This window comes from Homarus americanus, unplaced genomic scaffold (assembly GCF_018991925.1).
Source record: "Homarus americanus isolate GMGI-L3 unplaced genomic scaffold, GMGI_Hamer_2.0 scaffold27875, whole genome shotgun sequence".
In the NCBI taxonomy this organism is placed as follows: Eukaryota; Metazoa; Arthropoda; class Malacostraca; order Decapoda; family Nephropidae; genus Homarus; species Homarus americanus.
In genome coordinates this window covers 790,242-805,547 of record NW_024733870.1, presented here as the reverse complement: position 1 = coordinate 805,547, position 15,306 = coordinate 790,242, and the positions used below count along the sequence as shown (strand labels likewise).

General features: G+C 48.8%; 1 protein-coding gene across 1 annotated transcript in view; it reads right to left on the bottom strand.

The window, feature by feature from the left end:
• Positions 1-15,306, bottom strand: part of LOC121870058 — a 68,119-nt gene that overhangs the window by 27,651 nt on the left and 25,162 nt on the right. The window contains exon 2 of the mRNA XM_042371798.1: positions 5,422-6,281. Within this exon, the coding sequence (XP_042227732.1) occupies positions 5,422-6,123 (702 nt within the window). The 5' untranslated portion in view covers positions 6,124-6,281. The remainder of the gene's footprint in view (positions 1-5,421; positions 6,282-15,306) is intronic.

Genomic DNA, 15,306 nt, shown 5'->3' with positions numbered 1-15,306 from the left:
CCATAAAGGAGGAGCAGAAAGAAGAGAAGGTACTGTCACACACACACACCTACAGTACACAACTTTCCACATTATACCACAGTCAGGTCGGCGGAAAAAAACAACTGTCACACACTCGGGATTTCATGACTCTCACTGCACTTTTATGACAACGATCCCAACTGGCACAGTGCCATACCTCCACTGGTAAAAATAAAAAAATAAAATAAAAGTTGAATCTGTAGGTTTTTTTAGGGGGGTTGAATTTGAAGTCGGTGCCATTTTATTTGATAATTCTTTGATGCTCTAGGAAGGAAGGGGTGGAAAGGGTGGTAGTGAAGGAAGGAAGGGGTGGGAAAGGTGGTAGTGAAGGAAGGAAGGGGTGGGAAAGGTGGTAGTGAAGGAAGGAAGGGGTGGGAAGGGTGGTAGTGAAGGAAGTTAGGGGTGGGAAGTGGTGGGAGGAAGGAAGGGAAGGTGGAAGGGTGGTAGTGAAGGAAGGAAGGTGGGAAGGGGTGGGTAGTGAAGGAAGTTAGGGGTGGGAAGGGTGGTAGGGAAGGAAGGAAGGTGGGGAAGGGTAGTAGTGAAGGGAAGGAAGGGGAGGTAGTGGAAGGAAGGAAGGGGTGGAAAAGGTGGTAGGAAGGGAAGGAAGGGGGTGGGAAGGGTAGTAGTGGAAGGAAGGAAGGGGTGGAAAGGTGGAGAGGAAGGAAGGAAGGGTGGAAAGGTGGAAGGGGAAGGGAAGGGTGGAAGTGGTGGAAAGGAAGGAAGGAAGGGGAGGTAGGAAGGAAGGAAGGGTGGGGAAAGGTGGTAGTGAAGGAAGGAAGGGGTGGGAAGGGTAGGAAGGAAGGGTGGGCAGGAAGGAAGGAAGGGTGGAAAGGTAGTGAAGGAAGGAAGGGGTGGGAAGGGTAGAGTGAAGGAAGGTGGAAGGTGGTAGAGGAAGGAAGGAAGGGGAAGGGTAGGAAGGAAGGGGTGGAAAGGGTGGTAGTGAAGGAAGGAAGGGGTGGGAAGGGTGGTAGTGAAGGAAGGAAGGAACGAAGGATATATTAAAAAACAAACTAAGAATCTATATTATTTTAAGAACCACATAATGAAAGTATTCCATTAAAAGATATAAAAAAAAAAGTTGTTATTTTACGTTGAAAGCGACACACTTTGGGGGACCTGTGGCCACCATCGCTCACTGTGCCGAGGGACGCCCACACACTGGTGACTCCTGAGGGGAGTCACATAATGCTCATGCTCCACCGATGAACTGACACTGTTGATGTACTCGTATACCAGGTTAACACACACACACACACACACACACACACACACACACACACACACACACACACACACACACTACGGGAATACAACGTACAATCTGTAAAGCTTTTGGGGCACACCTGAGCGAACAGTACTTTTAGCGGGAGTACTAAGACGAATGTGTGTATGTGGGGGGTGTCATCTGTCCTCCACCAACTCACCCAGGACGTCCATCACCCACTTCATCCACTTTGCCTCTCCGTCACCCACCCACCCACCCCCATCACTGCTCAGGATTCCAAGTTAACTCAACACGCCCATCACAACACTCCGCCTACTTGCTGCTGTTCCTGCGTGGCAACCTCCGCCCCTCAGCTGCCTGCCTCACCTCACCTGTCTGTCTGTCTGTCTGTCTGCCTCACACCTCAATAGCATACAGTACACAGCGTGAGTGAGGAGGCCCCAGGCACGTTCACCAGGGGCCCTAAGTGACCAAATTTACAATAATGCCAAGCTTCCAATTATCCCGTGGCCGTGTGTGGCGTCTGTGTGTTTGCCTCTCTCTTACCAGCCACGCCCACCTGTCTCCAGCCACGCCCACCTATCTCCAGCCACGCCCAACTTTCATCATTCGCTACCCTCCCGCCGCTGCCCACGCACATAACCTCGCCAATCAGTAAAAAGGTCGAGCAAGACGGATAATGGGCGAGTGAGTTGTGGTGACAGCCATCCATTTACCCTAGACAAACAGGCGAGCGTCTCTCTTCCTCCCCCTCCCCCCTTGACAACAACTGCTGACCTACTATTTATACCAGTGGTTAAGTGAGATGGTGGTGGTTGACACACACACACACACACACACACCGTCCTCCTTGACCTGACACACTTCCACCGTGACCACTTTAACACTTATGTCTGACCTGGTGGTGAGGTCGTATATGATGATGTCACAGAGTTGACCTTGAACCTTGAGTGACCGCGAGAGAGTCCAGGTTGTCCACTCTGCTAAATGTTTGATTACTGGTCACTCAGTTCAGACAACTAACCATAGATTATTCCTCACCTGTCTTCAAACTCACCTGTCATCAACCCTCACCTGTCTTCAAACTCACCTGTCATCAACCCTCACCTGTCTTCAAACTCACCTGTCATCAACCCTCACCTTCACACCTCGATCTTACCTGTAGTTCGTGTTTACTGTGTTTTGGGATCATATGAAGATTAGACACCCCCAGCTTATTTCACCTGAAGATTAGACACCCCTAACCTAACCTAACCTAACCTACCATAATCTACCCTAACCTAAACCTCAGGAAGCGTTTGGGGGTTTAATCTTCAGGTGAAATACGCTAAGGTGTCTAATTATCAAGTGAAATAAGATACGGCGTCTAATTATCAAGTGAAATAAGATACGGCGTCTAATTATCAGGTGAAATAAGCTAAGGTGTCTAATTATCAAGTGCAATAAGCTAAGGTGTCTAATTATCAGCCACCATAACCCCGTGGGGACAGACCCTCACCCCACCACACCCCGCCTCACCCCACCACACCCCGCCTCACCCCACCCCCACTACCGCTCCTCCAGGTAATCTCTTCAGGAAATGGTTTAGGTCGCAGTGAACGAGACGTAAACATGCGGCGATAGAACACGTAGAAGGGAGCGACTACCTGTCTCCCCCAGCCTCTATTACCACCTTTTGTAGACACCTGTGGGGGTAGTGGGTGTGGGGGTAGTGGGTGTGGGACGGAGGAGAGGGTGTGGGAGGGAGGAGAGGGTGTGGGTGACAGTAGCAGATGTGACAGGCAGTACTGGACACACCTGCCAAGCCCCCACATCTCATAACACACCTGCCAAGCCCCCCACATCTCATAACACACCTGCCAAGCCCCCACATCTCATAACACACCTGTCAAGCCCTCACATCTCATAACACACCTGCCAAGCCCCACACCTTAAACATACCCAAATGTCTTACATATCTCCATTACCCCTGACATTATAACAAACTAATTACTTGTTATTAATCCAAGGTCAAGATAGTTAATAATAATTAGTAATGTACACAACCTTTGACCTATCTATTGACCTCTGTTAGTATATACAACACACATTCCTGTCATAGGTCAGAATAATGTACTGATGTTGATATGAGTCAAGAAGCATTCAAGAACGAGGTGGATATGTCTGAAATGGCTGGCTGGTATACAATGATTTTTAATACTCTCCTTCTTCCTCTGTCTCACGGCTGGCTGAATGAATAACAAAAGCAACTAGTAATCAAGAACTAACTACCCCCCCTCCTCCCCCCCTCGCCATATATCACAGAGGAAAAATAATCACCTTTTTTCGATATTTCTCGGGAGGTTTTGAGTAATGATGGAAACTTTGAAATCAGTCCACTGAACCATTTTCAATTTTTTATTTTTGCTACCTGGAACCAGTTAACACAACCTACGACCACAAATACAGCTAAGAAACGACCCCTATACGACCACAAGAACCACGTACACGACAATCCCGATTCACTCCACCCAACACGACCAGTCATTTGTCTACCCTAACCACCACACGAGTCTTCCTGGTACTGACTCGCTGCAAAACAAAACAGTGTTAACGGAATAAAGTGAAATAAATCTTTAAAACACAATAGTCAAAGTTTAATACGTTCGCCCCTATACTCTCTCTCTCTCTCTCTCTCTCTCTCTCTCTCTCTCTCTCTCTCTCTCTCTCCTGTGTACCGGGACATGACGCTGTACTGACAAATGGAGAAAGACGACAAGAAAAACAGGTAGAGGAAAATAGAAAAAATAAATAAAAAAAAAAATCATATAACAATGTAAATATTTTTAACAGGTCCATTTTTATACTTCCTCCCGCTGATTCTCGTTCCCACTCTTCCTCCCGCAGATCCTCGCCTCTCCCTTTCCTCCCACAGGCCCTCCACTTCCTCCCCCAAATACCTTACACGTGTTGTCAGCGTAAGTCAGCCCAGAAGATTACAGGTAAGCCTGGCGAGCTCCAACCTCGAGCTTCCCCAAGCACACACACAGCCACCACTGACCTTGAACTAACACGCACACACACACACACACACACACGCACACACACACACACACGTACTGATCGCTAGAAGAACAGGCAAATCCCAACCTTGGTCAAATCTATCCACACCTCGTAGTTAACCTGTGTGTTCCCTCCCTACCAACCAGTGCTTCCTCTATAACAACCTCACTCTTGTACTGTAACTGTGCAACGTAACTACAAACTACTACAACGTAACTACTGAAACTGGTAACTACTGAAACTACTATTTATCACACATAGACAAGGCCGAATTACAACAACTCTACGGGCATAACACATTATACAACAAAACTCTATTAAAACTGAGTCGTAATATTAAGTTAGATGTATGTATGTATGTATGTATGTATGTATGTATGTATGTATGTATGTATGTATGTATGTTATGTATTATTATTGTACACCAGGGAAATAATGAGGGGATAGGAACAAGGGACCAAAATAAATAATAAATAAATAAATGAATGAATAAATAACAAATAAATAAATAAAATAAATAAGGAAGAAGAGTGTCTTTACCCCTTCTCCATTTTCTTAACATTACGTCATAAACAATTACGTCATCAACACCATTACGTCATAAACAATTACGTCATCAACACCATTACGTCATCAATACCATTACGTCATCAACACGTCATAAAAGCTCGTCCCCAAAAGGTTCACTAATGAGTAATTATCATGACGTCATCCTTAGTGTGAGAATATTTCTTCATATTTTGTGTCATTACTTAGTGAGGTGTTTGATTAATGGCCTGGATACTGATCATCCTTAAGTGAGGGAGTGGGGAGGGGTGGGGGTGGTGGGAGGGGTGGGGAGCGGGAGGTAGGAGTGAGGCAAGAGAAATTCTTGTGTTAGTGTGTGTGTGTTTGTGTGTGTGAAGGAGTGCCACACACACACACACTTCCGTTTTATTTTACAAGGTGAGGATGATGAGCTAATGTTATGTTAGAGGCGCCATCCATGCTGAGTGGGAGTACTGTACCTACAAAGCTCTACAAAGAGATTGTCTGGGACCACCTACCTACAGTGAGGGAGGGACCACCTACAGGTAGCTACAGTGAGGGAGGGACCACCTACAGGTAGCTACAGTGAGGGAGGGACCACTAACCTCGTCGTAGAAGCCGTAGACATAGTCGTCGGGGAAGCAGAGTTCCTCCTCGAAACTGGTGTCCTCGTCCCCGGCGTCGTTGCCGTCGTCTTCACTCCTCATCGCCTTGATGTCTTCCTCGTCGTCGTCCTCAGCTTCGATATCGGCGGCAGAGAACCTCGGGGACGGCGGCATGATCACCTCCAGCAGCTTGGGGGACCTGGACCCGGCCTCAGAGTGCCGGCCCAGGACGTCCTCCAGTGACCTGCTCCTGGCGGTGGCGTCCCCACGGCCCCCCAGAGTGCCGTAGCTGTACAGGGAGGCGGCCTCCACACTCTCATATTCCTGCTGGTCCCGGGACCCCAGCGTGGCCACGTGAGGCAGCGACGGCAGTTGCATGGGTCGAACGCTGGTCATCAGATGCCCATTGAGGAACATGTCGTCGACGCCGGTGGCGAAGCTGGGTAGACCTCCGGTCCGTGGAGAGGGTACTCCCCCCAGGGAGAAGTACTGACCCTCCTCAATCACCCTGGGGGAAGGCGAACTGCTGTGTGCGGTCGGGTAGGGCTCGGCCCTGGCATAGGACGGGAGGTTGGCTAGGGGCGGGTCGCCCTCAGGGCCGCCCCGAGCCAGGCTGTCCGTTTTGCCGCGGGAGGAGAGACCTTTACAGTTCATCCTGGTGAGGGACGAGATGAACTGGGAGAGGGGAGGCCGCTCCTGCATGGGCTGGGGGGACGCGGCACGTAACGGCACACCCACACTACACTGACTCCATCATAAGTTCATTTTGTCACACCACTTGTTTACGTAAACAAAAGCAGACCCTCCATCATGCTCTGATCCAAGTGTGGCATCGCTCATTACCAACAAGAAGCTTTAAGCTGTAGGAACAAGATTTATTGTAGTTGTACTTACGCCAAGGACTGGAAAGCATTGTATTCAGTAAGAAACTTAAGATACAGGATACTGTCAATAACACAGAACCTACAATGGTTTCCTTCCAACCCGTAACACCAACCTCCAGCAAGACGCAGTATCGGTGAAAGTATAGTTTAGCTCCGCCAGTAATTCCTTCGAATTTTCTTACGAGACTTCCGTCAAGACAAACCGAAAGGAGGAACAAGAACCCCCCCCCCTCCCCCCACACAAGGCTAACCTAATTAAACGCAATGATAACCACCACAGAATCGTTAAGCTATAAGTTAGCTTAGGTCTGACTGGTTCTTGGGGTCATTTCATAAATGATTCTCAAGCTAGTCTTCACTTCAGATTCACCCCCACCCCCCAATAAATATCCATACACTAAAACATATATTGTAAACCTCTTGCAAATACCTGTCCAAAAATACCACGAATCAATTTGACAAAGTTATTATTTATTATCTGCTATAGTTTGACCTTGACCTTTGACACTAATAACCTCCTATTTTGTTCCATCTGAATTATTAACTGAACCTCAAACTTAGAACAACACACAACTGAGGTCTACTTGTTTATATTAGTTACCAATGATTTGATGTTTTGTTTAGCACCTCTGATTGACGCGTTTGGTGATCATGGTGCCCTCGCTACAAAGAAACACCCACACACGTATACCCATACCCTCCTACACCCACACTCCTGTACCCACACACCCGACCATTAGTGATTCCAGAGTCGTCAACACCCGACTCACACAATTTCTGACCCGTAATCCCTCTTCCTTACCCGTTTCCCAAGAAGAGTGGTAGTGGTGGTGCGGGGCGAGAAGGGGTTCGTGGTGGTGCGGGGAGAGAAGGGGCGAGAAGGGGGTCGTGGTGATGCAAGGAGAAGGGGTCGGTGGTGCGGGGAGAAGGGGGGAAGGGAGAGAAGGGGCCGTGGTGGTGCGGGAGAGAAGGGGTCGTGGTGGTGCGGGGAGAGAAGGGGCCGGTGGTGCGGGGAGAGAAGGGCCGGGTGGTGCGGGGAGAGAAGGGGTCGGGGTCGGTGGGAGAAGGGGAGAGAAGGGGCCGTGGTGGTGCGGGGAGAGAAGGGGTGGTGCGGGGAGAGAAGGGGGCCGTGGTGTGCGTGGGGAGAGAAGGGGCCGGGTGGTGTGGGAGAGAAGGGCCGTGGTGGTGCGGGAGAGAAGGGGCCGTGGTGGTGCGGGGAGAGAAGGGGGTCGTGGTGGTGCGGGGAGAGAAGGGGGGTCGTGCAGTGGGGAGAGAAGGGGCCGTGGTGTGGGAGAGAAGGGGTCGTGACAGGCAGAGCGGGCCTTGAAGAAAGGTGACGGGGCGGGGGTAGGTCGGAGCGGAGTGGTGGAGGTGACGGGGGGACCTAGCCACACCATTTGCCCCAAATATTTGTTTTTCCAGCCTGCTGTACCTCAATACTGGTGAGGGGCAGCTACTGGGAGGTGCTAGTGAGGGGGCAGCTACTGGGACTGCAGGAGGTGCTAGTGAGGGGGGCAGCTACTGGGAGGTGCTGGTGAGGAGGCAGCTACTGGGAGGTGCTAGTGAGGAGACAGCTACTGGGAGGTGCTGGTGAGGGGAGGCAGCTACTGGGAGGTGCTAGTGGGAGGGGGGCAGCTACTGGGAGGTGCTAGTGAAGGAGGCAGCTACTGGGAGGTGCTAGTGAAGGGGACAGCTACTGGGAGGTGCTAGTGAAGGCAGCTACTGGGAGGTGCTAGTGAGGAGGCAGCTACTGGGAGGTGCTAGTGAGGGAGGCAGCTACTGGAGGTGCAGGAGGAGGCAGCTACTGGGAGGTGCTAGTGAGGGGGCAGCTACTGGGAAGCAGTGAGGGAGGCAGCTACTGGGTGCTGGCGAGAGGTGCAGTATAATGGTGGAGTAAACACTAGCCATGGTTTGTTGTGCCGGATGGACCTGCACAGGTGAGGGGTGGATGGAGGAAGAGGAGTGAGGAGAGACAGTGGTGGTGGAGAGGCTTAGCACGAGGTATGGAGTGGGGTGGGGTGGGAGGGGTGGGGTGGGGTGTGGGAGGGGGGTGGGAGGAGGTGGGGGAAGGTCAATGTGTGGTAGTGAACCTTTGTGAATCCTTAACCAGGGTTGAATATAAACAAAAGATCCTATACTGAGTGGCCACCTTCCCCCTCCTCCTTCAGATGGTGTGTGTGTCTCCCAGCCGTAGGTAGGTCGCGTGTGAGCTTCTTAACCCTAATCTAGCGCGCGTGACCCCACACTGACAGCCCCCCCACAAACACACACATACACAAACCAATGCCTCAAACCCTACCTACGGATCACTCTCACATACATACATACATACATACATACATACATACATACATACATACATACATACGTACAAATATAACTTAACACACACACACACGTCAGAAAAATACGAAAAACAGAAAAACTCAAAATTCAGCAAATTTAAATCAACACCTAAAGTGACGGATAAACATGAAACAACAACAACAACCACCACCACAACAACAACAACCACCACCACCACAACAACAACAACAATTACATCATTATCACAACAACTACCACAACAACAACAATTACGTCATTATCCCCTCCCCCCCACAAAAAAAAGCTATCAAGAGAAGCATACCAGAGAACATTAACTCCCTTCCAGGTAACACGTAGGCGAAATAAATAGCCCAAATTACTAGCAAAAAATGTAGTTCCTATTATACTCTATCACAATGACTAATATCTCCATAACGAGGTGTATCTCAGCCTGTCTTGTAATATAGAGGAGGAGGAGGAGGAGGAGGAGAGGAGGAGGAGGAGGAGGAGGAGGAGGAGAAGAGGAAGAAAGAAGACGGGAGAAGAAAGGAAGAAGAAGAAGAAGAAGAAGAAGAAGAAGAAGAAGAAGAATAAGAAGAAGAAGAAAGGAAAGGAGGAAGGAAGGAAGAAGGAAGGAAGGAAGTGAAAGAAGGAAGAAGGAAGGAAGGAAGGAAGGAAGGAAGGAAGGAAGGAAGAAGGAAGGAAGGAAGGAAGGAAGAAGACAACTTGACAGAACTATGGGCCAAGGTGCCTTCCTCGACGAGCTCTATTAACAAACTTTTCTGCAACAGGTATTTCCTACTAATTGGCTGTACAGGTAATTAAAGAAAGAAAGAAAGAAAGAGAAATATAGAGACACAAGGAGAAGTAAAACGTATCAAAAGGTAGAAGAGAAAGAAGATAGAATAGTGGGAATGGATGATGAGGGAAGAGGGGAGAATAAGAGGTGGGGAGAAAAGAGGGGAGGGGAAGGGGAGGGGAGAGAAGAAGGTACAGGGAAAAAGGGGAAAGTTTGGAGGTGGGGAGGAGAGAGGATAGGAGGGGTAGGGAAGGAGTGGAGGGGTAAGGGAGAGAGAGAGAGAGAGAGAGAGAGAGAGAGAGAGAGAGAGAGAGAGAGAGAGAGAGAGAGAGAGAGAGAGAGAGGAGGACAGGAGGCTAGCGTGTTACACCCCCATAGGGACGATTGAAGCTGCTGTTTCTGGCCAGGTAGTGCGCTCACCTGCTTCCGACGAGGCTGGACATACCTGAGCAGACCACGATGATTATTGCTACTCGGGACGTGAAGACTAACCTAACCTATCTTTGACCTGACCTAACCTGGCTTGACCTAACCTGACTTGACCTAACCCAACCTAATGGAGAGAGAGAGAGAGAGAGAGAGAGAGAGAGAGAGAGAGAGAGAGAGAGAGAGAGAGAGAGAGAGAGAGAGAGAGAGAGGAGAGAGAGAGAGAGAGAAGACGGGGAAGGGCAAGTGGCGGGGATGGAGGAGGGGGAGGGGAGGGGCACTACCTGGGGTAAGACAAGCAGACAGGTGAGAGTCGGGAAAATGAGATTGGCAGATTACGTCTAAGCTCGGCGGTGATTGGCCAAGCTCCAGGTGGGCTCAGGTAATGCAGGTGGGTAAGAGGGGGGTAATGCGTCATGAGAGGTGAGAGGGGATGAGAGGGGTGAGGGGAAAGGGGCAGGTAAGAGAGAGAGAGAGAGAGAGAGAGAGAGAGAGAGAGAGAGAGAGAGAGAGAGAGACTCACCAGTACTAAAAAAAACATATAAATACTACATCCACCCATAAAAAACAAGTAAAAAAACACACACACACACACACACACACACACACAACACACACACACACACACACAGACGCAAAAAAAAAAAAAAATAAAAAGTATCTACCCACAATGACAAAAAAAAATTCCCCACAGCGAAGTATGGTTGTTAGCAGGCGACTGGGGCGGGGGGAGGGGGGATTCTAAAATAGGTATTAGCATAGGACATTTACCCCTGACTGGCAAGCGTGTTTTAGGTCCGGTCCCCATAAGAAAAAATCGAGTTAATGGATTTTGTGGGTGTAGGGGGTGTGGGGTAGGGGGTGTGGGAGGTAGGGGCGGTGTGTAAGGGGTGTGGGGTGTTGAAGGGGTATGGGGTGTAGGGGGGGGGAGGTAGGGGGGGAGTGTAGGGGTGTGGGGTGTAGGAGGGGTGTGGGAGGGGTGTGGGGGGGTGGTGTGTGGGAGGTGTGGAGGTGAGGTAGGGGGTGGGAGTGTAGGGGTGGGGCGGTGGGGGAGGGGTGTGTGGGGTGTGTAGGGGTGTGTGTGTTGGGGGTATGGGAGTAGGGGTGTGGGGAGGGGGGTGGGGTGGGGAGGTGGGGAGAGGGGTGAGGGTAGGGGTGGGGGTGTGATGTAGGGGTGTGGGGATGTAGGGTGTGTAGGTGTGTGTGGGTGTAAGGGGGTGGGATGGGGAGTGTGGGGTGTGTGTGGGGGTGTGGGGTAGTGGGGGTGGTGGGGTGTGGGGGGGGTGGGGTGGGAGTGGGGGGGTGTGGGGGTGTGGGGTGGGGAGGTGTGGGTGTGGGGTGGGGTAGGGGGTGGAGTGAGGGGGTGTAGGGGGGTGTGTAGGGGTGTGGGTGTGTAAGGGGAGGGGATAGGGGAGTGGGGTAGAGTGTAGGGGGAGAGGGTGTCAGAGGGGGAGGTGGGAAGAGTGAGGGGGGTGTGGCTGTGGGAGTGGGTGTAGCTGGGTGTAGGATAAAACCAAGTATAACTATTGTATATACACCATACGATAACAAAATAACACAGAGATAACAACCCAGGAAGTTATAATCCACCTCAGGCGTGTATCATCTTCCGCCAGGCAAGAAATAAGTTACTCTGGGATGAATAAAATATCCAAGCTGAGAATTATATTATATACACGGGCCATAAAATTCGCCTCTTGGAATATATTAGTCAGAGAGGGGGAAGGGAGGGGAGGAGGTGGGGGAGAGAGAGGTGGGTGGGGGGAGGGTGGGGAGGAGGGGGTGGGGCGGAGGTGGGGGAGGGGAGGTGGGTGGGGGAGGGGAGGTGGGTGGGGAAGAGAGGAGGGGGGGGAAGAGGAGGGGTGTGGGGAGAGGAGGTGGGTGGGGAGAGGAGGTGGTTGGGGAGAGGAGGGGGTGTATCCAGTGCCTGAGGATTATGCTACACACCTACACACCCACACAGGTATATCTTCTGTTAATAAAGCAGAGAAGATTATCTTGCCCGGCTGAATATATTATTAGGAATAATAATTAAATATGATGAAAAAATAGTAAACCTCATACACAAAACGAAATGTGTGTGTGTGTGTGTGTGTGTGTGTTAGTGTTGTGTGTGTGTGTGTGATGGTGAATAACACACTTTTCTTACCCATATATTCACTGGGGGAAGGGAGGGGGGGTAAATAGCAACACCACCACTACAACACCACCACTACAACACCATCGCTACAACACCACCACTACAACACCATCACCACCACCATTGCTCACGTGATCACAATATTCTTCTCTACCACAACTACCTCCCACACACGTCTAGTTAACCCTCATTACATCCTACAGTGATGGTGTATGGTGCTGGTGGTGTGTAGGGTGGTGTATGGTGCTGTGGTGTGTGTAGGGTGGTGTATGGTGACAGAGAAGGAGGAAACAAACACCACAATAACACAAACTTCACAAACGGGCAGGGAATGAGGATAAAGACGAAGTCGTAAAGAGAAATAAGAGGCGATCGAATGGGAGGGAAGTGAAGCAAGAAGGGGGAAGAACAAGAACAATTAAGAGGAAGTGAGGCAAATGAGGAGGGAAGAAGAACAAGGATTAAAGAACAGGAGAACAAAAGAAGGGATAATAATATTATAATTCCTTTCTCCACACACACACACACACACACACACACACACACACACACACACACACACACACACACACACACACACACACACACACACACACACACACACACACACACACACACACACACACACACACACACACACACACACACACACACACACACACTGTCAAGAGATGCTGTCGGCTCCTGTCAACAGAGGCACTGAAGTTGGCTCAGTGCCTCTTAAGACAGTCATCTCCACGACCTGTACAGTGCCTCTATTTACCGGACATCAATATAATAGGTATAGTACGTTATATGAAGGTTTCGCATATAACGGATCTCGATATAATGGACTATATTCTCCCAATCAGTCCGTTATATCAAGGTATCATTGTTCTGTACCTGTAGCTACCTGAGTTGGTGTCTATTTGGGTATCCACACACGAAATCCACACCATATCCTCACCATACTAACATATCCACACACTATATTCATATAACCACACTATATCTTCGCCATACTAATATATCCACACTACACCCACACCATACTTACATATCCACACTATATTCATACCCTATACTCAAATATCCACACTAAGACATCCACACACCACTCTAACACAAAAGACTAAACCCACACACTACAATAAAATAGCCACACTACACCCACACCATAAAGAAATATCCACAATCCACACACCATACCAAAATATCCACACTACACCTACAATAATAACGAAACAATTAATGAACAATACAACGCAAGAATAAAATAACATTTGTCTAACATAACACAACGTAATGAATAACCAAAGACAACATACACCATCTCCCAGCTGCTACAATCAAGCTGTAATGAATGACACTATACATACAGTCATACATCCATAACATCAGAGGGAGGAGGGGCACTATATACACCAGACTCATTTACATATACAATACACTAATGAATAACAACCCAGAATACAACAATAATACGGGGGGTTAGATATACAATACAATTATACACTACAGCTGTATAATACCACAATACACTACAGCTGTATAACATGAGGCGAGGCAGAATACAATATGGGTGTAATCTGGATAATGGCGGCAGTGTGGGGCCATTACTAACCCGCCATTATGGGTGGGATCAGCTGCTGCTCTCACCAATTACTTGCTTCTTACACGCCACCCAACAGCCACCCATTGCCGCCCAACAACCTATCCCTTGCCGCCCATTCCCTCCAATAATCATCCCTTGCCGCCCATTCTCTCCAATAACAACTTCCGCCGCCCATTCCCTCCAACAATCATCCCTCGCCGCCCATTCCCTCCATCAACCACCAATTACTGCCCATTGCCTCCACCAGCCACCCACCGTCTCCACCAGCCACCCACTACCTCCACCAGCCACCCACCGTCTCCACCAGCCACCCACCACCTCCACCAGCCACCCTCCACCACCACTGGCCGCCGGCTTGAACAATAAAACTGAACAACATCACGGAAGACTGAACACTAGTGAACACGGGTTGACTGAACAGCTTATAATGAACACACGGGTTGACTGAACAGCTTATAATGAACACACGGGTTGACTGAACAGCATATAGTGAACACACGGGTTGACTGAACAGCTTATAGTAAACACACACGGTTGACTGAACAGCATATAGTGAACACACGGGTTGACTGAACAGCATATAGTGAACACACGGGTTGACTGAACAGCATAAATGAACACACGGGTTGACTGAACAACATATAGTGAACACACGGGTTGGTTGAACAGCTGATAGTGAACACACGGGTTGACTGAACAACATATAGTGAACACACGGGTTGGTTGAACAGCTGATAGTGAACACGGCCCTATCTATCCACAACATTATTTCTCACGTTGTTTTATCCAATCTTAACAACAAACAAACAATAATAATAACAACAATAATAACAATAACAACGACGATAACAACAACAGGTAAGGAAAGGTACTGATTGAATGCTATCGATCAGGGGCGAAAGAAAATGTATTACAAAGGAGAGATTTACTGTAGAGTGAGATAAAGGTGAGACAGGTGAGTGAGATAACAGGTGATACAGGTGAGTGAGATAACAGGTGATACAGGTGAGTGAGATAACAGGTGATACAGGTGAGTGAGATAACAGGTGAGACAGGTGATTTGGGGTAAGATAACAGGTGAGATAACGAGAGGAGGAGGAGGTGATATATTGCCTGGATCAGTGTAACAAGGGGAGATATGAAGGGGGAAGATGACCTCGTTAGGGCTTGTTAGGTCAGTGGGTCATATGTATTTAAGAAGAGAAGAAAGAAAGAAAGAAAGAAAGAAAGAAAGAAAGAAAAAGAGTTGTTATCATTATGTATCCAAGGGTCACAAAATAAGATATTACCTGTCAAGACCACTCGTTAGGCATGAATGACCCCCAGGTAACTGAACATCAAAGTGCTGACGAGATTCGCTACGTAAATTACAATTATTTTATCCCTTTTTGTCTATATTATTAATGAGTAACTTTAAAGGTTATTTTAATTAAAGGTAATCCAAGTTAGTTTCTTTATTCAGTCAATTGTAATTTTATTATGGGTCAAAATTAAATTATTGTTTTGTGTGTGTAAATAAATGTATGTGTGTGTTCAACACTCGGAATCCTATATCTTGTTCCCTCCACTTCCTCAGCATGATATAGTTCCCTCCACTTCCCTCCAGCATGATACAGTTCCCTCCACGCTGCGGCCAACTCTCCCCTTCTAATATTCATAGTTGCTACAACATTTAGCCCTTATCTACAAACTTGGGCCATTTCCTCACCCTCACCCCCCCTCACCCCTCACCCCC